This window comes from Halichoeres trimaculatus, unplaced genomic scaffold (assembly GCF_033239565.1).
Source record: "Halichoeres trimaculatus isolate MK-OKI-2021-1 unplaced genomic scaffold, fHalTri1.1 fHalTri1_scaffold_22, whole genome shotgun sequence".
NCBI lineage: Eukaryota > Metazoa > Chordata > Actinopteri > Labriformes > Labridae > Halichoeres > Halichoeres trimaculatus.
Genome location: NW_027437200.1, coordinates 2,429,185 through 2,453,969, shown reverse-complemented (window position 1 = coordinate 2,453,969; position 24,785 = coordinate 2,429,185). Strand labels below are relative to the sequence as shown.

Sequence of the window (24,785 nt, the reverse complement as noted above, 5' to 3'; positions counted from 1 at the left end):
GAGGTGATTCTTCCCGCTCCAGGTTATCAGGAACAGCTTTTTCATGTCAAATTCATCACCTTGTTTTGACGCCACAGCATCGAAGAATCTGCTGACTCCTGACAGGCCCAGTCCCCCTCCTGAAAACCAGGATCTGACATGTTTAAGTGGAAACAGATGAAAGTTAGAGGAAGGATGGAGGAGGAGGGTGAGGGAGAGGCCGTTACAGCAGCTTCTGTGTTTGACCAGAGGCGAGGAGGAGAGGGAGGAGAAGGGAGGTGTTTGTTTTCCTCTCATCAGGAGGAGAAGAGGACTGACAACGAGGTGGGAAAGACCAAGACAGACCCTGAGATAACCCCAGAAACAGGTCTGAGTCTAAACGTTCCCATCAAAACCAATTAGAAACTGGAGAAGAGACAGAAGTCTGTGAGAAAAGCTCTGATTCTTCCAAACATTTTCTGGCTCGCTGAAGGATTTTGGAAAATAATGTAATTGAGATTTTTTTCCTTATCTTTACGATTTGATATGCCATTAGTTCTTTAAGGTTCTCGTCTCTTGTATTCTTCAGCAAACACACACAATACATAAATCTGTATTATGATAAAATCAAATGTATGGGCTAATGTTAGGAAAAAGGCTAATAAAGCATGAATTAGTATGAAAAAAGACATGCAGGTTAATTTATTGTAAGGTGACCTTGAGTGCTATGAGAGGCCCTTTTAAATAAAATGTTTGATTATTTTAACTACATACTTTGACCTGCAGTTTTGCAAGCATTCACAACAACAACTTAACACACTTCTGCCTGTCAAGTGTAATTATAAGGATATAAGTTAGTAATTAATCACACAAACTAAAGTGCCATTTATACAACGGCGTATTAGGGCCACAAAGAAATTAAAAAAAAAAAATTCGAGATAACCACCCTCACCTATGGTCATGAGCTTTGGGTTAGTGACTGAAAGAACAAGATCAAGCGGCCGAAATGAGCTTCCTCTGTAGGGTGGCCGGGCTCTCCCTTAGAGATAGGGTGAGAAGCTCGGCTATCCGGGAGGAGCTCGGAGTAGAGCCGCTACTCCTCCGCATTGAGAGGAGCCAAATGAGGTGGCTTGGGCATCTGATGAGGATGCCTCCCAGACGCCTCCCTGGTGAGGTGTTCAGGGCACGTCCCACCGGGAGGAGACCCCGGGGCAGACCCAGGACACGCTGGAGAGACTACATCTCTCGGCTGGCCTGGGAACGTCTTGGGATCCCCCCGGAAGAGCTGGACGAAGTGGCTAGGGAGAGGGAAGTCTGGGCTTCTCTGCTTAGGCTGCTGCCCCCGCGACCCGACCCCGGATAAGCGGAAGAAAATGGATGGATGGATGGAAAAATTCGAGAAAAAAACTCAAAATTTTCGAGTTTCTAAAGTCGCAAATTTATGACTTTAGAAACTAGTAAATTTGCGAGTTAATAAGGTAACAAATTTGGCCCTAATACACCGTCCTAGTTGTGTACTTCACTGCAAGATGGACCGAATTGTGAGCCTCATAAGATTGTACTTTGGAGTTGATCTCAGCAATAAGGAGATACTACTGGTTTTAGCCCAGAGTCATTGCATTCTTACGGGCTCTGAAAAGACGTTGTCGTGCCATGGGGCTGTTCAGAATAAAGCAGCACACTGGACTTGAGGAGGTGTTTACTTTTATCCTACAAGAAGTTTAACGCAGCAGGCAGATACGGGAATATAGAAAAGAACTTGATTGGTCATTGCAACAAGTACAACGAAACTGCAAACATATTGCAAACATATAGATGGTTCTCCGAGCTATAAAGATGGGGTGTGTGGTTCAACAGGACACGAACAAAAGAGCGAGTCGTTGAACTTTCCTCCTCAGAAGCATTTTATTAAAGGAATGAAAAAAAGAAAACAGGTGATCTCACGCTTCTGCAGCGCAGACCAGAGCAATCAGTTACAGTTTACAGTCCACTCTGACTTCTCAGTAGATCACAGATGAACAAATAGATAGTAGAAAGAGACATAAAAACATCTGACATCTCCCATATCTATCACAAAACAACCTTCAATTTTACAATTTTTTCAACTTAGCTTTTTTTCAGCTTTTCAGCATCTCTCAAGCGTGGCATCCCCTGTGCCTGTGCATCAACTAACACCCGGGACTTGTCATAAACCAGTAAATTTATGACTTTACAAGGATGTAAATTTGTGACTTTATTAATCGCAAATTTACTAGTTTATTAAGTCGTAAATTTTCCACTTAATGAACTTGCAAATTTTTGAGTTTCTAAAGTCGTAAATTTGTGTCTTTAAAAACTCGAAAATTTTGAGTTTTTTCCTCGAAAATTTATTTATCTAGTTTATTTCTTTAGTGGCCCTAATATGCCGTTGTACATTTACAACAATAATGCAAAAAAAAAAAATCTGTGGCTGTCCCACTTGGGCATCATAGCTTTTGCTGTTACAGGTTTTCTGTCAACATTTATATTATGTTGACATGCTGAGCATAACTTATTATTTCAACTTACAGAAATCTGACTCATTAAAGCTAGCATTCTTACGTATGGTTTTTTGGCTCACTACTCCTCCAACAAATAATCACCAATTTTCGCAGTTTAAGTTGTAAAGTGTTTGGAATGGTCAGGAAAACTACAGGTGTATCACTCAAATTTTAAACTCTTTTACTTTTTAAAATATCTAATGTTTAAAAACAAAAATTAGCCTATAGAAGTGAATGGAAAATGATCAGTTAACATAGAATGCTATGCAGCTGATGATGTCATAAGGGATTCAGCTTAGGGTTCTGAACAGAGGTTATAAAAAGGACTGGTGCAGCCAGGACCCAGTAGACTTTTCTCCTGCTTGTTTACATTCAGATTCAAAATTTGAGGATAGGGAAATGTGATGTCCCTTCATGTCAAGAGCAGTGGCGTGGCGTGGGGATTTTTTTTGAGGAAGCCAAGTGAGACAAAGCCTCTAATCTGTATGTTTTTTAGGAAGTGGGGTACATACAAGACTATGTTGCAGCTTGTATATCGCTATTTCATGTAATGGAATGACCTGTTACAGCGCCCAGAGAGCGCCCACTTACTTACTTTGGATACCCACATGCCCTTTCACTCTCCCACCCTCAGTCACTCATTCACACACGTACATTGCCCCCTTGACTTAGCTTAAACATCACATTAATTTACTCAACCGCCCGCTCAAACGCAACCGGCCGCTTCGTGCACACTGCTAATGTGCTGATCTCCCTGATTTCATTCGGTGGCTTGATGATGATGAGGATTCTGTAATTTCATTGGTTTGAAGCCAAAGACAGGGTGGCTTCCCTTGATACAGTCTTGACCAATCACAGGTGAGCAGTGTCATGACCCCAGCCTCATACGATTGGTTAATCATTTTTGTTTTTTTTCACCATGGGACGCCAACTCTGCTTGGCCTCCTTGCAGGCAACAGCGTGCAGTATCATATTTTCACCACTCATTTACCACATAACATTTAGGAGGGCGCTGTTTTACACATTGTAAAATGCTCAATAGAGGCGAGAAATAAGAAAGAGATGATAGTGACGAAACACAGAAGAATTATCGAAACTCTTAAAAAGGAGTATTTTCATTAAAACACAGCTACAGTCTGAAAAACAGGAGGAAGCATGGCTTCCCTTGGCCTCCGGGAGAAAACGCCACTGGTCAAGAGGTTATAAATTGGACTGGTGCAGTTAGGGTTAGGACCCAGCATTTCAACATTAAGTTTTTGCTGCTAGAACCCCACCCGCTCCAGTTTAATTTAAAAAGCCGCTCATTAACAGTTCTCCTCTTCTTTTACAACCAGCAGTTCCTCTCTGCTCCATTAGCGCTGCAGGATAACATTCATTTACTGTAAATCTGCTTGGGCTGCATGTTTCTGCAGCAATAAAAAAGCTGAACTTCAGGATGTGGAAAGAAGAATTGGAGAAAGTGAGATTTTGTGTCTCTGGCGCCCCCTGAAGGATGCTCCAGGAGCTCTAAATTCACTTGTTTATCTCGTGCTCCAGCTGTGAGTTTGTGTTTGCCCTCTCTGTGACACCTTTGAGCGTGCAGTTTTCAGGGTCAATCAGGCTTATTAGTCTGAGAAGTCTCTGTGACAGACTGAGCTGATAAAAGAACCAGAGCTGAAGCATGAACTCAGGAAGGAAAAAAAGGGCTGAGCGGAGAAATGAGACTGAGTGAAGAGCTAGTGTGCCTCTGAGAGAGTCAGGTAGGAAAGTGAACCCTCTTCCTCTGATGCTGCATCATCATCATCATCATCAGCTCATCATCCAGTCCTGTTTTCCTCTCAGAGCTCAGACTGAAGAAAGTAAAGCAGAGGGGAGTGACGGGGGAGCTGTCAGCAAAGAGCCAATCAGATCTGACGCCCGATGGTTCATTTAGAGGTTTGGAGAATTTAAAGCAATCTGAAAAACATTTGAATCAGTTCAGTATGCTGAGTGATTTGACTTGTGAACTTAACATGAGTCTGTTTCTGCTGGGTGACTTCTGGAGGCTGCAGCAGCACTCACCTGTACTCTCCTACGACAGAGAGGGGGAAAGAGAAGGATTGGAGTGATGATGATGAGTTCAAAGCAAACACTTACTCACTCACTCACTCACACATGCAGGGAATACACACAATAAACTCTCTGAGGCAACAGCTGGGCTCTACTGCACCCTGGTGGCCATAGTGAGAACTGCCTGAGAAATCTGCATTGCCTTAAGACTGTACACTGCAAAAAATGTGAGCCTTAACTTTAGATAAAAACAGCAGAATTGATTTAAAAAAAAAAGGTCTTAACGCTGGTGAAATGACCTCTCCATGCAGCAGGTTAGTTTACTGGACAAGAATGTTAAATAAATGAATAAGTGGGTCTTAAATGTTGAAACTAGAAGAAAAGTGAAATTGAAATAAGATATGTGCAAACAAACTTCCTGAAGCAGGATAATAACTGAAATTTACCAGGTATGAGCCAAAAAGTTAAATTATAATCTAATTTTTTTATTATCAATTTTAACAAATGAATGAATAGAGACAGTCTGTGCTGCCTGACCCCATGTTGTCTGTCACTTTGACATCAGTTGTCAAGGACAAATCTGGCAAGGTTGGGAAAACTAATTTTTGTAAAAGTAACTTTTTGATAAACTTTTTGTTTGTGACAAAAATTGTATCATTTTTGCAAGGTTATTGTGCGTGAAAATGGGCTTTGGGTGTGAAATGTGTCAAAGCTTTTATCTTCAACACTTATTTTCACTGTTTTTCTCTTTTTTTTTTTTTTTTACTGATTTCTAAGATTTCCTGACTAATTGACCCATGGCTAAGTCCCACCCTCATACAGGATAAGCCAATCACACTGCATAGGAAACAGTTACAGCTGTGTTGTACAATGGCTGGTCAAGTGACGTGAGGGTGTTAACTACCAGAAATCACATGTTTTACCTAAATAACAAATTTGACAGATGGAAAACAACTCACAAGTTCATGAGAAATCAGTGAGTGGATGGAAAACATCAACAAGTGGACAGACGCTCAATGGACAGATGTTTTAGTGGAGAAATCCAGTGTGTACCCAGAGAGGAGTTTAAACACACAAGTTACTCATGCTTATGGCGGTATTATCTGTGGACACTTACAGACTGTCAAATAAAGACATAAACTAATGCCATAAACCAGAAACCCTCCCAAAGCAAAAGGAGCACGCAGACAACTGAGTTTCGTGGTGAGAAAATAATTTCTGTGATTAATTTTGTAGTGGTGGTGGACACTGGAGCCTAACTGTCAGACAGAAAAAGGACAGAAGAGTAGAAGGAAGAGAAATGGGAGAGAGATAAAGCACTAGCTAAAGGCTAACACACAGGAGCTAAAGGGTAAAACACAGGGTAAAAGTTGAGACAGAAGCTTAAGGCTACAACATGAGCCAAATGCACAAGCTTAAGTACAAGATGAAGGCTAAAACAGGCTAAAGGCTAAAGTATGAGATAAAGGTCTAAACAGGCTAAAGGCTAAAATACTGACTTAAGGCTGAAGCATAAGCTGAAGGCTAAAGCATGTTTTCCCTGTGTTTTCCCTAAACACAGGGAAAACACTACAACCGAAGACTGAATTATGGGCAAAAGGTTAAAACACAGGCTAAGGGTAAGAAACTAGCTAAATGTCAAAACACAAGCTAAAGGTTAAAACACAAGCTTAAGTTAAAACATGAAATAAAGGCTTAAACATTAGCTTAAGGCTAAGACATGCGCTGAAAGCTTAAACATAGAATAGAATAGAATAGAATAGAATAGAATAGAATAGAATAGAATAGAATAGAAAATACTTTATTTATCCCCGAGGGGAAATTCAGGAGTCACCGCAGCATTAAAGAAAACAAAAGTAAGAAAGAGTATAGAAAGTGCAAAAATGTCCATAAGAAATTAGATGACGAAATCCCGTCCACCACTCGTCCACCACTCTCCAGCCCAGCCAGTCTCCACCTCCACAGGGTCCAGGACTGAGCCTCCCCAGCAGTCTGTTCAGTCTCTGTCTCCTGGATCCTGTCTGCTCACAGCAGGTGAAGCTCCTCCGATGTGTCACGGCGTCCGATGTCAGCCACGTCCATGAACAGCACGATGCCGCTGGGTTAGCACGGCTAGCTCATCCATCCCCCGGAGCGAGATCCCACGTTCCCAACAACAATGGATGGAAGGACAGGTCCACGTCGTCACCTCCCAGCTCACATCCGAGAACCAGCACGTCGTCCTCACCTCCTCCTCCTCAGCTCGAGGGAAATCATCAAGCCCTACACTAGTTAGCATTGACATGCTACAGGCTGCTAACAGCTATTTTCGCATGTAAACAATGCAGCCATGGTTACATGTTGGATCTCCAGACAAACACAGGAGAAAAGTAGTAAAAAATACCGCCGAAGCCACAAAGAGTTTGGTGTCCGTGTCCGACAATGAACCATACAAAGTGATGATCCACTCCAAATACAAAGATTACGAAAAAGAGACGAAGAAATTACAGAAACGGACAAAGACGAGAGAGCTGCTGCAACAGGCAGCTACTTGGGTAGCGCCTAGCAACCAAAAAAAAAAAAAAAAAAATGGTTTAAACTGTTTGTGCTAATGTTAATTCCAACCCACAGTCAGCAGTTATTCTGTAGTGGTCTGTTTAAACTTGAGAGTCTATCAATAAAATGAAGAGAGAGGTTACGTTAGCTCTGATTGGTAGATGACTGACAGGACATAACCAGGATTCACTAACGTTACAGAGCACACACATCTCAGAGCACCAGGCTGTGAGTAGAGCTAAAAATACACAGCTACAAACTGACAAAGTTAGCTCGTTTTCACGTTTCAAAGCGTAGCTCTCCCTAACTGTTGATAAATACCTTACCTCATGGCGTTGGATCTGGTAAAAAGTTGACTTGAACAAAGACAATTTGTTTGGATTAGATCTCTGACCATTTCAGAAACAAACACAAGCCTTGTTCAGAGTGATGTTTTCACAACAGTGTGTGTGAGACTCCAGGCCAAAAGGTGGCGCTGCAGTCCAACTGAAACAGATCCTCCTCACAGCAGGTTTAAAGCTAACATATATCAGAGAATATTTAACAACTCTCAGCCTGGATGCTGCATGAAATGGAGACTTAAAGTTTATAAGTGTGTCTCAGTGGAGTGATCTGTAGTTGGTCAGTGAGGAGTTTCCAGGTCCATTCATTCTTGTATTTTGCAAACTGCTTATCCTGTTCAGGGTCGTGGGTGGCTGTAGCCTATCCCAGCTGTCATTGGGTGAGAGGCGGGGTAAACCCTGGACTGGTTGCCTGTCAATCACAGGGCTGACACAGACAGACAACCATACACACACACACTCACACCTACCGACAATTGTGTTCAATTACCCTGATGAGCATGTTTTTGGACTGTGGGAGGAAGCTGGAGAACCAGAGAGAACCCACGCACGCACAGGGAGAACATGTAAACTCCACACAGAAAGGCCCACCTGCCAAGCTGGGAATCAAACCAGTGACCTTCTTGCTGTTAGGCTGCACCCCCGTGCAGCCCAAGACCCAGTTTATCAAACTTAATTAGTAATCAAAACCTCCTCCACCTCTCTCTCCCTCACTGTCCAGGCTTTATTTTACTGAACACTTCAACTCTTTCTCTCTTTCCGTCTCTTTCTCTGTGAGTACACACAGCATGTTTTATTTACCCTTACTTTACATTATTGATGCATTTTGCAGCAACAAGCTGAGAAATGTGACTCCTTCGCTGTATCTCATGTTGTTTGAATCATAAAAGACATTTTTAGATGCTGAATTATTCATGTTTCCTGGGGTTTATCAGACTCATGCTGAAAAATTAAAAAAAAAGCAGAGATAAAATCACAGAGCATGGATTTGGAATTGGATGGAGTTGTTTTTCTTGTCATTTTCAGTCAGTTTTCAGGTTCACAAGTGGTTAAAAAAATTTTTTATATAACCAGGAGTTGATTTGCATGATGATTTGGAGTGAGTCTAAATCTGTGTGTGTTTTGGGATCACCAGTGTTTCTTCTAATCATCCTGCTGTGATTTCAGAGTTAGAGCTAGATCTGCTGTTGAGCCTAAACTTACACATCTGAATGTTCTCCTATGAGCAGAAAAGAGGGGTCCGTCATCCAATGAGTGGGAGAAAGAGGAACTTTGAGAGAGAACATGAGAAAGTCTGAGGCAGAAGAAGAAGAAACACAGACGTCTACATCGCTGCAGTTGTGTTTTTGTAGGTGCCGTGCCAAATTCCTAAAAAGAGTTGTAGAGTAAAACCCCCCCTGAGGCTGCAGAGCTCCCCGTCCTCCACTGACTGACTGAGAAAAAAATGCTGTACAACCTGCACTTTGCCGTGTTCCACTTGGCACTGAAGTGAAAACACGGATCCCCTGGAGGCTGAGACGGCTTCAGGAACGGTTAACGGTTGAGAGGATGATCGCTGGAAGGATAGTGACTCAGTGATGAGGATCTCATCGCCTCGTGCTAACTGCTATAGCATCCTCAACATAAAGACAAGCCTCTCCTCTCCTCTCCTCTCCTCTCCTCTCCTCTCCTCTCCTCTCCTCTCCTCTCCTCTCCTCTCCTCTCCTCTCCTCTCCTCTCCTCTCCTCTCCTCTCCTCTCCTCCTTCAGAGTGCAGCTGGAGGAAGAGGGGGATGACATGAAGAGGGGAAGAGATACACTTTAAATGATTTGCATGTGAAATAGACTGGCACTTAGATCAAAAACTGGAGCTGGAAGCAAACACACACACAGAAACACAACGAGTGCGGTATGCGTGTGAGTGTGTGTGAGTGTGTGTGTGTGCAGTGACAGCAGCAGGCCTGTGTGAGCAGAGAAGCATGTGAGGTTGATTACAGAATATTTAGTGCTGAGTCTGTCTAGACAGAGAGATAGAGGAGAAAAGGATCTTTGTGAGGAAGGAAACAAAAGGAAAAGAAGCACAGATACCAGAGAGTGAATGATAAATCAAAGGCTCTAATGGGCAGAGTCTATTGCTGACTTCATTTTGAAAAGCAAAATAAATCACAAACTTGTCTTGTAATTGTGATTTACTGCAAGACTTTTCAAACCACATTTTTATTAAGAAAGAAAAGCCAACAAAGTCCCGACTGAAATTAAAAACACCCCAAAGCTAGATTCTGTTCTTTTTTTATCATGAGATAAAAAAAGATGAGAAAAGACCAAAAAAAAAAAAGAAAGAAACAAAAGATGAAATCAGGGAAGAACTGGGGTGACATACAATGAGACAAAATGAGAAGAAATGAGATGAGATGAGTACAGAAAACAAGGGAGGAGAAAAGATGGCGTAACATAGGGTTAGATGAAATAAGAGGAAGAGCAGAAATGAGATGGATGGAAGAGATAGAATGAGATAATATAGGATGAGGAGAGATAAGAAGAGAAAATATAAGAAGAGATGAGAAGAATTGAAAGAGAAGAAATGAGATGAGAACAGAAAATAAGAGAAGAAAAAAGAAGCCGTAAAGTAGTGTTGGATGGGACAAGATGATATGAGAAGAGTGAGGCAGAAGAGAACAGTAGACATGTTATTGGGTAAGACATGAAGAGAAGAGATGACAAGAACAGATATAAGCAGCTAAGAGAAGCGTGGAGATGAGAAAAGCTGACAAGCCATTAAAAATGTCATGAAGAGAAGAGGAAAAACTTTATGAAATGGGATAAGATGAGATAATGGGAAAGGGAAAAATGAGATGAGAACAAGATGAAATGACATTAGACAAGTGAGAAAATGAAAAGTGATGAGAAAATCCTTTTAACTGGGAAGTGATACAAGGAGAAGAAAAGCGATATTATGAGATTAGGTAATATGAGAAAATATGAGAAAATATGAGATGAGTTATTGTTGGAAGAGAAGGTCAGATGACTAGATGAGAAGATATAATGAAAGAGAAAGAAGGAGAGGACAAGCTTAGAAAGCAAATAAAAAAAGGGAGAGAAAGAGATTATGCAATTTTAGGTAAAGTAAAATGAGATTATAAGAGTCAAAATGAGAAATAAATAGAAGTGATTACAAAATTGCTTCGAACTGAGATCAGAAGACATGAGATGAGATGAGATTGCAGGAGAAGAGAAGACAAAGAAGGGGAGATGAGATTCAGAGAGATTATAAAGCAGAGGACCGAAGATGAGATGAGATGAGATGAGATAAGATGAGATGAGATCAGATGAGATCAGATGAGATCAGATGAGATGAGATGAGATGAGAAAGGGGGTCTGCTCTCATCTTTTCTTCCCTAGTGCCTCCTTTAAGGTGGATTAATCATTTAAGGTGGATTAATCAGAGATGAATAAAACCTGACGACATATTTCAGGGACCAAACCTTGATCGACCTTGACTGAGAGCAGATTTTCAGCCAAAACTGTCTGGAATGAAATCTGCACAGTCAGACGGCTCACACATCAACAACAGACAAGTGTGTCATTGTCATGCTGGCACACACACACACACACATACATTCACATCCACACACACACACACACACACACACACACACACACACACACACACACACACACACAAACACACACATTGAGAAATACACACACAGGAGGTAACTTCCAGATGGGCAGCATTCCCAGAACCTGTCCTGTTAGCTGCATGCAGGTATGAGTTCCCTCCCTGACACACACACACACACACACACACACACACACACATTCACATCCACACACACACACACACACACACACACACACACACACACACACACACACACACACACACACACACACACACACACACACACACACACACACACAAACACAGTACTCTTTAAAACAGGAAGCAGGGTGATGTAATGTGTTTTGAACACACTCATAAACAATAACCACACGGTGCACATTTCTCACACTGCAGCACCCACTTCAAATCTATACTTGTGGCCCGAGGCGGCTGCCTAATATGGACACACACACTCACACACACACACACAGAATCTAATAGAGAGGCTGATGACTGATGCATTCCTTCACAGAGGGCATCGTACTACAGTAACCGTCTTTCATTTCCAGACACCCACTCACCAGTTCATCCCTCTCTTTCCAGCATTTTCTCATCTCTATCTCTTTCTCCTCTTCCTCTCTTTTACTTTCCACTCTGGTTCACTTTCTCTGTCCTTTCTTTCATCTCTCCATCTAATCCTCGAATTTTGCAGAAACCACTCTTTCCTTTCTGCTCAGTTCCTTCCATCCTTCTCTCTCTTTCTTTCACATTGTCTTTTTGATTTTCAGTTTCGACTTTTAAAATTTCTTTTTTTATCCGTAGTCTCATTTTCTTTCAATTCAAGTCCAATTCTCCAAACATTTCTTCCTTTTTAGGTGTCCAAAGTGACAAAGCACTTTCATCAAAACAGGCTCATGTATGGAAGCCCTAGTGGGTCACCATTAAAAACATTTTTTTCTGTGTTCTGGACACCGAGACTTATTTTTCTTATCTTAAGCAAAAAGTTTGTTTACCCCAATCATGCTGGCAGCAGAGAGCAGTCTTTTGAAGAATCTACTGTCCTGAGTGTGATACAACGCAAAGTTCCAAACTGGCTCTTTCTGCTGCTTTTTTTAATCTTTAACTTGTACTGTTTTGATCATTAAAGGGCATACTGCAGGTTAACTCATTTTGTAAACTAACTCAGAGTTAGCTTGGTGCTCAGGTTCATTTTGAGCAGGTGAAGAGACGGGACTTTATTTCTGTATCAGTTACAAAAAACGCAGTCGTCCGCTGTGCCCAGATTCAGCAGGAAGATTCTGTGCCCGGTGATGTGATGGAGTGCAGGATAGGATACCAGAGCCAGGTCCAGGTGAAGCTGATGCAGGTGTGGTCCCTTCAATTCAGGCAACTCCAACTTCACCAGCAGCAGCTCCTATCCCGGCTCCTGGTCCCCGACGGAAACGTGAGCCAAGTCTTGGTTTTCGGACTCTAGATCAGTGGATGGACCTCTGATAGACCTCTCTGTCTTTCTCTCTATGGGCTTTATCATGACGGCTCAAAGCGCGTTACTCTATGATCAGCTCTTGGGCTGCATGATACGGTCTGAAACCAATATCTATTTTTAATTTACATCATGATACATGATGTTCATCTTGATATTCAGATTTCTCCTCTAAATCACGAAATGAATTTTGAGCTCAACCTTTTTGCTGCATAAAATAACACCAGTACAAAGATTCGGGCAGACCCTTCACTTGGGTTTTTAAAATTTGCATTGTGACTGACGAGATATTTAAGCAACTCGCCAAGACACCTGCTCCTTTCTCCTCTGGTTCTCCTCACACCCAAGGTTATAATAGTTACTAAAACAAAACTAAAAAGGAAAACTAAAATTTAAAATACTCTGCAGTTAACTCAAACTAATAAAAACTAGAAAAGAAAACAAAAACGATAAGTAAACTAAAACTGTATCTTGTGTTCACAAAACTAACTGAAACTAACTAAAATGATAGACAAAATTCCCTTAGTGATAGTTTTTGACAATATTAACAACCTTTAGGATTTAAATTAATCTGACACATTTTCCCAACCAATTTTAGACAGTTTTCAGCAGTTGTCAGTGCCGCACAGCACCATCATAGCGGTGTATAGGGTCGAGCTTGTTTACTGCACTGACTGGCTGTGCGCTGTGCTGTGACAAAACGTAGTGGAGCAATGAATCAGAACATCTGTAATAGTTTAATTGTTAATGAGTCCAAGTTTTTTATTTCTTTAAAGCTCATACTATATTGTTTTTTTATAATTTATGTTTATATTATTTTTATGTAATTTATGTCAACATTATTTTATATAATTTATGCTTATATTTTTTATACTAAGTTTATATTATTTTCTTGTGTTTAAGGCAGCAGCCAACAGTTCAGTATCAGCATTGACTGAGCAGTGAGCACTATGTTGTACCTGAAAATAAACAGTATCACAAAATGTTTTCTCTGACCTTTTTGAATGCTGCACCTGGTTAATAAGGTATGAAAAAACTAAAACTTAACTGAAACTAAACTAAAACTAAGCCTTGTTGCAAAAATCAAAACTAAATAAAAACTAGAAAGCCTGCTCTAAAACTAATTAAAACTAAACTGTAAAGGAAAATAAAATGTCAAAACTAACTAAAACTAAACTATAATGACAAATCCAAAACTATTATAACCCTGCTCACACCACAACTCCTCTGCTCTCCTACAGCCGTTATTCCTCCTACTCCTGCCCTGTTCCCAGTCTCCATCTTTCCTAACAGGCTCATAATTATAACCCTGAAGACCATCATATGGATAGAATACAGATTTTCTTCCTCTTCATTGACAGGAGTGACAGTCTGATCCTGTTTATTCATGTTAAACAGAGGCAGAAGCAGAGGGACCCCCCTGTGACGTCACCTTCAAATCACAGTTTTTAATGAGTAAGGAAAAATAAAAGTACTAAAATGACTCCAGGAAACCCTAAGGTTTATCTAATTGGGAATTTCTTTCAGGATATTATTTTTTAAATTTCGTAACCATTGTCTTAACCCACAATATGCCCTTTGAAGCTGTATTTGGACAGTCTGAACCGGGGTCTTAATCTGGTTTTGGGGGATAAATTGAACCCTGAAACCTTACTTTTCAGAGGTCCAGGATAAGGCCTTAATTGTTGTTTTACTGCCCCCTACTGGTCTGGTGCTGTTTTGCATTATCTACCAAGGTCTCTGGCACCACAGTTAGACACACAACGAGCGACAGGAGCTTAGTTCTTGGGATTGTTTTAAAAGGGACTAAAAGTTCCTGGACCCTCTGATCCAATCACAGAGAAAATTTTAAAACTGAACTTTTTAGGACAGGTGTGAGAAAACGTATCCTGAATGTGACCAATCTCAGCGTAGAGACTGAAACAGTTCCTCTTCAAGCCCAACTCTTTGTTCTCCCACACCTCTCTGCCCTCCTTCTCCTCCACTTGTTGTCCATCTGTTCTCCTTTCGCCCTCTGTCCTCTCTCTGACGTCCACAAACCGCTCCCTGTCATCACTCAGCAATCTGCAGAATGAGATGGTGAGGAAGGGAGGGGCGGCGGGAGAGAAAGACGACGCTGTGAGAGAAAACAGACGGCTGTGACAGAGGAGGACAAGCAGATGGAGGGCGACAGTTTGACGAACACGAGGAATCTGACAGCTGAGAGGAGACCAAGGCAGAGCCGGAGGAGGAAACACGCTCAGAGTGACAGGAGATGAAATCTAACTCACAATCAGAAAACTGAAAAACACGTGTGATGGTAATCCTCAAATTATCCAATCTGTCTTTCCCGGAAAGGCTAAATTAAAAACTAATTACTTTCTTGTAAATCTAGATTTATTTCTCTGGAGATCCAAAACTGATCAGCAAACCACTAAACGAAGCAGTAAACCTTTTAATAAACTTCTTCTGAATAATAGAGGTAATTTATTGGCGAGCAGCAGCCGGAGGTGAGCAGGAGGCCGACAGTGGTCGACTCAGAGAAATGAGGAGAATCTGCTGAACAGAGCGAACACCGGCTGAGGGGAACTCTTTAATTAACACAAACGGTGATTCTCCCTCTTCAAACAACAGACCCAGGATGAGAGGCTTCCTATCTGGGCCAGCGGCTGCCTGCAGGCTGCAGACTCTCTGTTAGGAGGTTGTTGGTTTAAGTCCCAGACGAGCTGAGGAAACTCAGATAAGGGATGTGAACCAGGATGTTTTTAAGGTGCTTAGATTTAGTATTCAGATTTATGAAATCATTCATCCTATTCTAAGGATTTATAGCGTTTGTTTCACAGGACAGAGGAGGAGTGAAGGAGACGTAAAGACACATTCATTCTCCGTTAGGTTCAGGAGCTAAGCTATTATCAATAAACTTGACCTCTGCTCTCTTTTCCTCCACGTTTGTCTGTCTGTCAGAGGAGAGACTGGGACTCTGTTACCACAATACTCCACTAGACGTCTGAAACGACAGGTCTGTTTCCTTTCACCCTGCAGAATCACAGAGTGTGTGCGTGTGAGAGAGAGTGTGTGTTAGACTTTCTCTATCCAGCCTGTAAGAAATCACACCAAGTATGACACAGTGAATCGTGTGAAGAGTAAAGTCCTGAGTCCACCAAACAGTCTGGTTTGGATCAGTACAGTTTGGTTTCCACAGCCAACCATGCCCTTCTTGGTAGCTGGCGTGTAAGCTGGATACTGATAGCCACGTTAGCTACGTAATAGCATGACAGCACAGCAGCGGAACACAGTGAACCCCGCTAATAAATCCAATGAAGAAGAAAGACACGACATAGTAAACAAAGAGCAACGATGGAAGACATCCAGCAATTTGTCTTCTTTGTGATTCCATGTGGCTCTTTGTTACAAATGGTGCGTTCCATTTGTACTCAGAAGTCCGAATTTACAAGTTCTGAGTGGGAAGTTTCAACTGGAACGCCCTCTGAAGTCAGAATTTCTGACTGGACAGTTGGTGGATCCACACAACCCCCTGAGTTTATGATCAAAGATGGCTGCCCCGGGTCTGAACACTAATTAAGCTTCTGTATATATGTACCAGTATATTTTCTGAAATGTATTGTAATATATTATTGATATATTATGATATACATGGAATAATATAGAGGGCACATAAACAATATATTATATATTCATGAAATATATTGCAATATATTGCAAAATATATAAATGATTGCCGCTTTCCATATATTGCAATATATTGGAAACTATGAATACTAAATATATATGGGAATATATTACCTAATATATAACATGATGTTTTCCAATATGCTGCAATATATTTTTCTTTTGTAAGGGATATTACATTTAGTTTAGAATTTCTGACCCGTGTTCGTCACTCTAAATCAGTGGTATACACAGTATTACTTGATGTTTATGTATAGAAATGTTGCTGTTATGGCAAGTTTCCCGACTTGGCAACTGGAACGCTTTTAAATCGGAAATGACATCATTCCCACTCTCCTCTTCCCAGTTCTGATGTGAATGAAACGCAGCCAAAGCACAATCAAACTGTCACACATGAAGTGACGACTCTTTCCACCAACAGACCGCAGTGTCTTGCACCCAAACAGAAGTGTACCAAAAAGTGGGACGGTACAGGTCGGTGATATGGAGACCTGTTCCAGCTTCAGTCAAAGGAAACACAACAAAATGCATGTTGTACTGAGATGAACTGAACTGCTTGGTGGAAACAGAACTTTAAGCGACGACATGCTGCAAAAAGGACACAGGTCAGATTGGGTGCTGCATGTTCAGAAAGTGCTGTTAGTGGACACAGGCCCTACTGCATGCCAACAAAAACTACTTTTAACTGAGAGTGCATCAACAAACAAAGCTGATGCAAAAGCTGCTCAGGTCATGTCAAGAAAACAGACGAGCTGGTGTTAGTGGACACTAAGACTGGGATGATATGCTCTTCTCCTGATACTATTCTTTTACAATTCCTGGAGTGCTGATACAATTTAAATTGCAATTCTTCAATATTTCAAATTTGTGCAATGTTTAGTTCACTTCCTTACCACCAGGCCATGTGAAAAAGTTGACTGGTGATGATGATGATGATGGTGTTTGCAGACTGTCAGGAGCCATGTTTTACCAAAAAATGTGAGTCAGTTTTTAGTACTTATTCAGGGATCTGACATCACATTACAAAAAAGTCGAAGAAAACATCTCGCCCTCTGCTGGAGGAAAGTAATAACTTTTTTCCAACCCATCTCAGAAAGAAAGACCCAACTGAAGGATTTGAATTGAAAAAAAAAATGATTTAAAACTCAGACAAAAAATCTTGATTCTGATGTAAATCGATTTTTTCTTCCACTCCGTAGTGGACACAGGCCCTTAGTCATGCAGACTAAAAGCTTTAGGAGCTTAATCTCAAGTTTTGATGCAGAACACTCTGCTTTCAGGTTTAAACCCTGTCCACCTGATCAAGAACCTCAATCAAACCAGCTCCACCTCCAACAGCACTGAACTGAGACACAAACTTACAAAGCTTAAAGAGATAAAGATGTTTTTTTACATTCTTTCACTTTAGTAACGCCAACATTTCAACAGTCTACACATCCATCATGAAAGTGCCCGCTCCCCACAGTAACACCAACAGGTCACTGCAGAGCACGCTCAGGGTGACAACAAACCGACAGCGCGCAGCAAAGAGAGAAAAGCTGCTCACCTTTAGAAAGATGCACTCTGCAGGAGGTGTCTGAGCTCTTCTCCTCCTCCTCATCCTCTGCTGTCCTCCCCTGAGCAGGCGGTCGCCTCCTTCTCCAGCGCATCACTCTGTTAACTCTGTTTAAGTCAGCCTTCTCCTCCTGACTGCCTCACGTGTTACTCCCCCATCCCTCTCTCCGTCTCTCCCTCCTCACCCCTCTGATAACTCTCCCTCACTCTCACGTGGGATCTCTCTGGCAACAGAACGCGCAACAGTGACAGTTCGCATGAGAACCAAACACTGAGAAAGTGTGTGTGTGTGTGTGTGTGTGTGTGTGTGTGTGTGTGTGTGTGTGTGTGTGTGTGTGTGTGTGTGTGTGTGTGTGTGTGTGTGTGTTTGTCCCAGCTCTCGTGCAGACTACACTGCACTTTGTTTTGCTGCGTCAGCTCTGCCCACACACACAAAACACAAACAACAGATGCTGAACACACACACACACACACACACACACACACACACACACACACACACACACACACACACACACACACACACACACACACACACACACATGTACAGCTAACTCCTCCTGCAGCAGCTTGTTTACACCTGTCAGCTCCATTTTTTATACTCATAAATTATTTCAAAAGTTATTTTTTCTGATCCTGTGTTTGGATTATTTTAACTCTTAGCTTTGCAGGTTTCCTCTCAGTGTCTTGGCTCATTTATCTGAATTCCAGATTTGTTTTGAGTGCACTCTTCCTTTTTTACTCTCACTTCATTTCCTAAACCCATATCTCGGATTGTTTTTTCTTTCTTTCAGAAAAGCACGAACAGTCGGTCTGAAAATATTTGATTTTTTCCAGAGATGTTAACCATGTAGATCTCCAACTTTTACTTACATAAGAGCCATTTTGCCCCTGCTCACCTGGGTTAAAGTCATTCAAGAGCCACATAAACTTTATTTTCACTGTGGCAAGCGAATCAAGTGTAAAAATCTCTAAACAAATTAAAAATGTACTGAATATTATTCAAACATGAAGTTTTTTTTGTGCTTATAAAATTGTACATGTGGCGTCTGTATATTGAATAAATTAATTTAAAAAAAAGAAAAAAAAAGAAAAAACAGAAAAATGTGTAATTTAAATTTCATAAATTTGCTAAATTCAAGACATTTCTGTAGATTGCAATTTTTTCAAAAAATGTTGAGGTTTAAAAATGTGCAAAAAAATCCCCAAATGCTGAAATTTGAAAAATTTTTGTTCAAGTTTTTAAAAAATATATAAGTTTCAGAAATTTGTGTTTTTTAAAAACAGAATCTAAACTATTTGCAAAAAATTGCATAATTTTTTTTAAAAAATTGCAAAATGTTAGAAACTTTCCAAAATCTTCAAAATACTGATAATTTTTTTTATATTTGAAATCATCTAAAAAAAAATTGCAAAAAGTTTTTTAAAAAATTGCAAAAATCTCAAAAAAATGGAAGCTGTATTGCAAAAGGTGGTGCATATTTAGACCAGCAAAATCACATGATTTTATTTAGTGTCTGTGTTTCTTATCATCAATACCCTCTGTGAGAAAAATGAAAATTCTTTATTTCAATAATATTATTTTCAAGCTACAAGGAGCCACTGCAAAGGAGTAAAAGAGCAGCATGAGGCTCCAGAGCCACAGGTTGAAGACCCTTGACATAGACTGTACAGTATAAACTGCAGTTCTGGGAGTGTCTACTAGAGGCTGTCTGAAGAAACACATACACACCTGTTTAAAAAGCCAATATTATGGCAGGAATGAACATGATTATGTTGACTTGTTATGTTTTCAGATTCAGTTTCACTCCTGTGTATGTCTTGGCTCCATCAACACTTTACATCACATTGTCAATCATTCACCTGTAATTTACCATAATTTTACTGTATTCTTAGAGGGAAAATTATATCCCTGATACCCTAATATCAATTATTACACTGAATTCACAAAGCATGACCTGAAATATAACTGTGTTCAGAAAATAGTTTTTGACTTTTACTTGTCAGACTAAATCTAAACTGTGTGGACTGAAGTTGAACTTAGAATTTTTAAAGATAAAGGGACTGTGAGAAAGACTATCAATGGGAAGTGGACTGCAGCGCCACCTTTTGGCCTGGAGTCTCACACACTGTGGTGAAGACGTTACTTAACAAAGCCAGCAGACCTAGTTTAGTAGCTGTGTATATTTAGCTTTACTCACAGCCCGGTGCTCTGAGACCTGTCTGTAATGTGTAATGTTAGTGAATCCTGGTTCTGTCCTACCAGAGCTCATCTACCAACTCCAGCCTCACCAAGCAGAGCTAACGTAACCTCACTCTTCATTTTATTGATAGACTCTCAAGTTTGAACAGACCACTGCAGAATAACTGCTGACTGTGGGTTGGTATGGACACTAGCACAAACAGATCAGCCCCTTTTTTAGTCTTTAGCTCATCTTTTAGCCTTTAGCCTTTAGCTTGTGCTCTATCTCTTGCCTGTTTATATTCTGCTCTTCTGTCCTTTTTCTGTCTCACAGTTAGGCTCCAGTGTCCACCATCACTACAAAATAATTCATAAAGTCACAGAGACTTATACACTGTAAATCAATCCAGTCCTGCCCCGATCAGGAAGAGTAGAAGTAGCAATTTATGAGTGACCTACCTTGTCGCTGATAATCTTATTTTAAAGTTTGTGGTATGATCAGATATATATCTAGGAGAGACTTTTTGGTGATGAAACAACACCAAAGTGAATAAATTCAGTTTTAAAACTTCAGCTTGTGCTTTTATTAATTTTGAATACTCTAAATCAGATTTAGTTTGCAGTGGCACAAATCTCAGCCTATATGGGGCAGCAGTAGCTCAGTCCACTGTGACTTAGCGTGGTGGCTGGAGAGTTGCTGGTTCAAGTCCCAACATGGAGGAAGACTTATGGAACTTATGGAAATTAAGCAGATAGCTGGAGAGGTGTTAATATAATTTCCTGAGCACTGCCAAGATACCCTTGAGCAAGGCACTGAACCCTCAGATGCTCAGTGTTGTAAAAGCATCTGCTAAATGAATCTTTGAATTATAAGAAACTGCTACTGCTCCTCAACTGTGGCTGAAAAAATGCCACACCTTTTACAAATTTCCCATGATTCTTTTTGTAAACTGCAAGTTACTGTAATCAGGAGTATCTTACCGTTGGGAATATGGGGAAGTGTTCATATTCCCAGGATGTATCATCCTGCTAAACTGACACAGTACATTACTGCTAAACTTACATCAAAGTCTCACAGAGCAGCATCTGTCTGCAGGATTTTCAGCAGCATTCATAAATTCAAATAAAGCAATGAAACTCATCCTGAAAATAATCACTAATGTCCTTTAAACTGTGTGTCTTCTCACAGTTATCAGCTCAGAGCGCTGTGCATGAAGGAAAGCATCTTTAATGGGAGTTAATTACATTTTCCCCTCAGTGTTATCAGCAGCAGTTAGAGAGCAGAGATGTGACGGGGCAGAGAGCCCGATCCACACAGGGCACTGATGAAATCATAGGGCACGTAGAGGACATGCACTAACACACACACACACACAAACACACACTTTATTATTTGGACTCTTGAGCTGCAGAGCCACACCAATAAAACCAAGCAGTGCTCATAAAACAGACATTTAGGAAACACTCTGCAGCGTTTCTGCCTGTGCACAATCTAAAACCAAAGAAGTTTTGATTTTATTCATTGTTCACTCGCACAGATTTTCACTGTTTGCATAAAAAACAGAAGAGGGAGTCACAGCCATGCAGCATTCTCCTGAATAATGAAGTCAAACACAGATTTATCCGGAAAAATGACTCAACAATGACACAAACCAACAACAAGGTGTCAACACACACTGTTTACAAACACAAACACACACTGTGGCTCCAGTGTGTGTCCAAACTGCAGAGCCTTGTGTCTGCCAGGCAGTGGGAAGGTAGCAGGAGGTATGATCACACACACACACATACACACACACACACACACACAAAGTGTGGACTCATCGGGGTGTCCAGGTCCATGTGTTGTGTGTCAGGACTGTGTGTTCTGCTGTTGTTCCTCCTCTCCTCCAGAGCTCTCTGCCAACACTCTCTTAAAGGTAAATGACGCTGATTTGGTTTGCTGTGCAGAAGAAATTAAAGCTCCCCTGGGGAGTTGTGCAGCTCTTCTGTGCCTCTAAATAGTTCAACACTTAGTCAGACATGTGTGTGTTTAACAGACGCAGTAAATCAGCTCACACGCCAAAACAATTTGAATCTTGATCAGATTTTTCAGCGTGAACTCATCACAACCGCACATCTCCTCTGTAGCCCCTCACACTCTCTTCTTCCTCAGGTAACTCCCTCCATACTGAAGTCATAGCCCCACCCCCTTGAGCCCACCATCACCATAACCGCCCTGTACACACACACACACACACACACACACACACACACACACACACACACACACACACACACACACACACACACACACACACACACACACACACACACTCCTCTCTATGCGTCATCTGGAAGTGATTGTGTGCAGCATTACAGCACGCCTTGGCCAGCAGCAAGCGTGTTGGTGTTGACAGCCAGCCTTTTGTGTGTTACAGCCCAGAGACAAACACTGTGTACACACAAACACACACACACTGAGAAAGAGCTGCTGTGCACACTCACACACACATGATCCAGGGGGTTAACTCGCTCAATTCACTCAAGCCCGTTAGACTACGATATGAGATCAAATTACCTCGAGCTAACAGCTAACAGCTCACTGATACAGATACCAGCCCACACACATGTAGAAGTCAAGCCTTCAATGAAAGTAGAGAAGACAGTGGATAGAGTAGGAAAGGGAGCAAGAGTTGGGGGTGACATGCAGGGAATAGGCCACAGGCTGGACTGGAACCTGGGCCACCCACCTGAGGGCGAAGCTCATGGGGTGCGGCCTAAACTGCATCCTCTGCGCTTCGATCATGTCTTTTATTAACACTGACAGTTGGTGTACACTCCACCTGGAACTAGAGCTGGGCCTAGGGCTGGGCAATAAAAGGTGCAATGAAAAACGAGAGAGAGAATCTTCCGTGTGCGAATCAACCCAGTCCGATTGATTGGAATTTTTAAATGGAGTTTTGTGTTTTTGCCGGCTGCACTGGTCTCCTAACCTTGCAGAGCACACGGACCTGCCTTATTCAGTTTCTGAACTCCTGCAGGTCCATCTTGCCAGGCTCCATTGACCAACAAATTCACTCGGCTAAATTCTGACCGGCCCAATCAGGGAAGAGAGGCGGGAGCTGTGGGAGCAGACGTGACATCAGCAGACTTTCGTACTTGTCAGCGTTCCTTTGATTCTTAAGTTAAATTTATAAAAACGGAAGCTGTGGTCTAACGCCTTTTTCACAGCTGTTTCTTGTGATTCAGTAGTTGTTCATCTATTGTTTCTTAGAAGCATCGGCTCACATAAGCTACGTCATACCGTGGCTTGATGTGGATTGGTCCATGGTGAGTGTGTTAATCAGAACGGTCGTCCAATCACCAGCTGCAGATTTTTTTTAAAGTCCCGCCTCTGAAAACAAATCGGAAGAGCTGCTACCCAGATGGACTTGTGAAATAATCCCGTGGCGAATATATGAAACTGTTCGTCTGGCGTGTCAGGTTACAGGTCTCCACCCATGCGTAATGAACGTTCATCTCCTGCGCTCTCTGTAGAGAACCCACAAATAACAAAGTAAGTAGACGTTCCTGTTTTATTTCTCTAAAGTAGTGTAACCTTCTGACGTCTTCACAACTCACTTTTGAGTGACTGGGCATTTAAGCTTGACAAAATAGTTATTTGATTTATATCCTGATAAACATCCATATCCACTGACATGAAAAACATTTTAATGAGAGGAATTTTTCACATATCATAAAAAAAAGAATTTTCATTCTTCTTCTTTCTCTTTCTATGGACGATATCTTTTGTTTGTGATTTGATTGAATACTTCTACGATTTTTGGGGTGCCAATTCTTTGATATTTCTGACTTCTGCAATGTTAAGTTTGCTTTTGTAACATCAGACCATGAAAAAAAAAATGCACATCATGTTAGTCAGAGAATTTTTTTTCCCTTCTGCTGGAGAAAAGAGATAACCTTTTTTCCAACCAAGCTTATAACCAAAGACTCTAATAAAGGATTTCAACTCTGAAAAAAACGTTTTTTGACAAAGAATCCTGAGTGTAATATCATAAAACAAAAAATCCCAATACCTATGTGAATCCATTTTTTTCTCACACCCCTACTGTTTTCTAGGGGCAAGTATTGGCAAGACCCTCACGATATGCATCATGATACTTGAGTCCTGATATGATACTATCATGATATCACAATATTGATATATTGCGATATTCCACACAGTTAACTAATTTATTGAAAACCACTTTTCTATTTTTTTGTGTTTGAAATAAATTAGTCAGATGCAGTGTTTCATACATACTTAACTTTAAAACATAAAGTGCATCAAGTTTGTCACTTAAACTTCTGTGACATTAAAGTGATGCTGCAAAAACATTATCAGGTAAGAGACATAGTCAGTTGGTGAAACTTATAAATGTCACTTGGTGTAACCAATGTTACTCATAAAAAATCTAACATTGCACAAAAACTGACTATGAACATAATTTTATCAGTCTACTACACTATAAAAGTTAAACTTATAATGATTTTAAACCAACTGACCCAAGACAAGAGAGAAAACATTGATGTTTACAGCATCAAAACCCACATCATCAAGTTAAGGAATAACATATTTTGGATATACATTGAGATTATATTATTATAAAGTTTATTTATTTACTTTATTTAAATGATTAAAGGATAGTCCCTTAAGATGCAGCATCTTGTTTTCGAGGGAGTCCTGGCAACATACAGCGGAGTAGCTCTTCAGCACCATCTACTGCAGTGGAGGTGTGGAAGACGTACTGTACTTCCAACTGACATAGATTATGAATATTTATTTTAACAAAAAAAAAACATAATTAAGAGTTAAAATATATGAATATTTAATCACAGGTTAAAGTATCAGTAATCACAACGCATTCTTAGACAAGTGTGTTTTTACATCCTCACAACATAAAGGAAGCAAA

At 40.8% G+C, this 24,785-nt stretch overlaps 1 protein-coding gene across 3 annotated transcripts in view; it reads right to left on the bottom strand.

Moving 5' to 3' along the window:
- Nucleotides 1–24,785, bottom strand: part of nhsl2 (NHS-like 2) — a 166,966-nt gene that overhangs the window by 125,021 nt on the left and 17,160 nt on the right. Inside the window, exon 1 of one of the 3 annotated variants that reach the window (XM_074699117.1) lies at nucleotides 17,662–17,814. The exons of the other annotated variants lie outside the window; for them this stretch is intronic. Coding sequence (XP_074555218.1) covers nucleotides 17,662–17,764 — 103 coding nt within the window. The 5' untranslated portion in view covers nucleotides 17,765–17,814. Of the gene's footprint in view, nucleotides 1–17,661; nucleotides 17,815–24,785 lie in introns of those variants that run through there. 3 annotated transcript variants of the gene reach the window in all.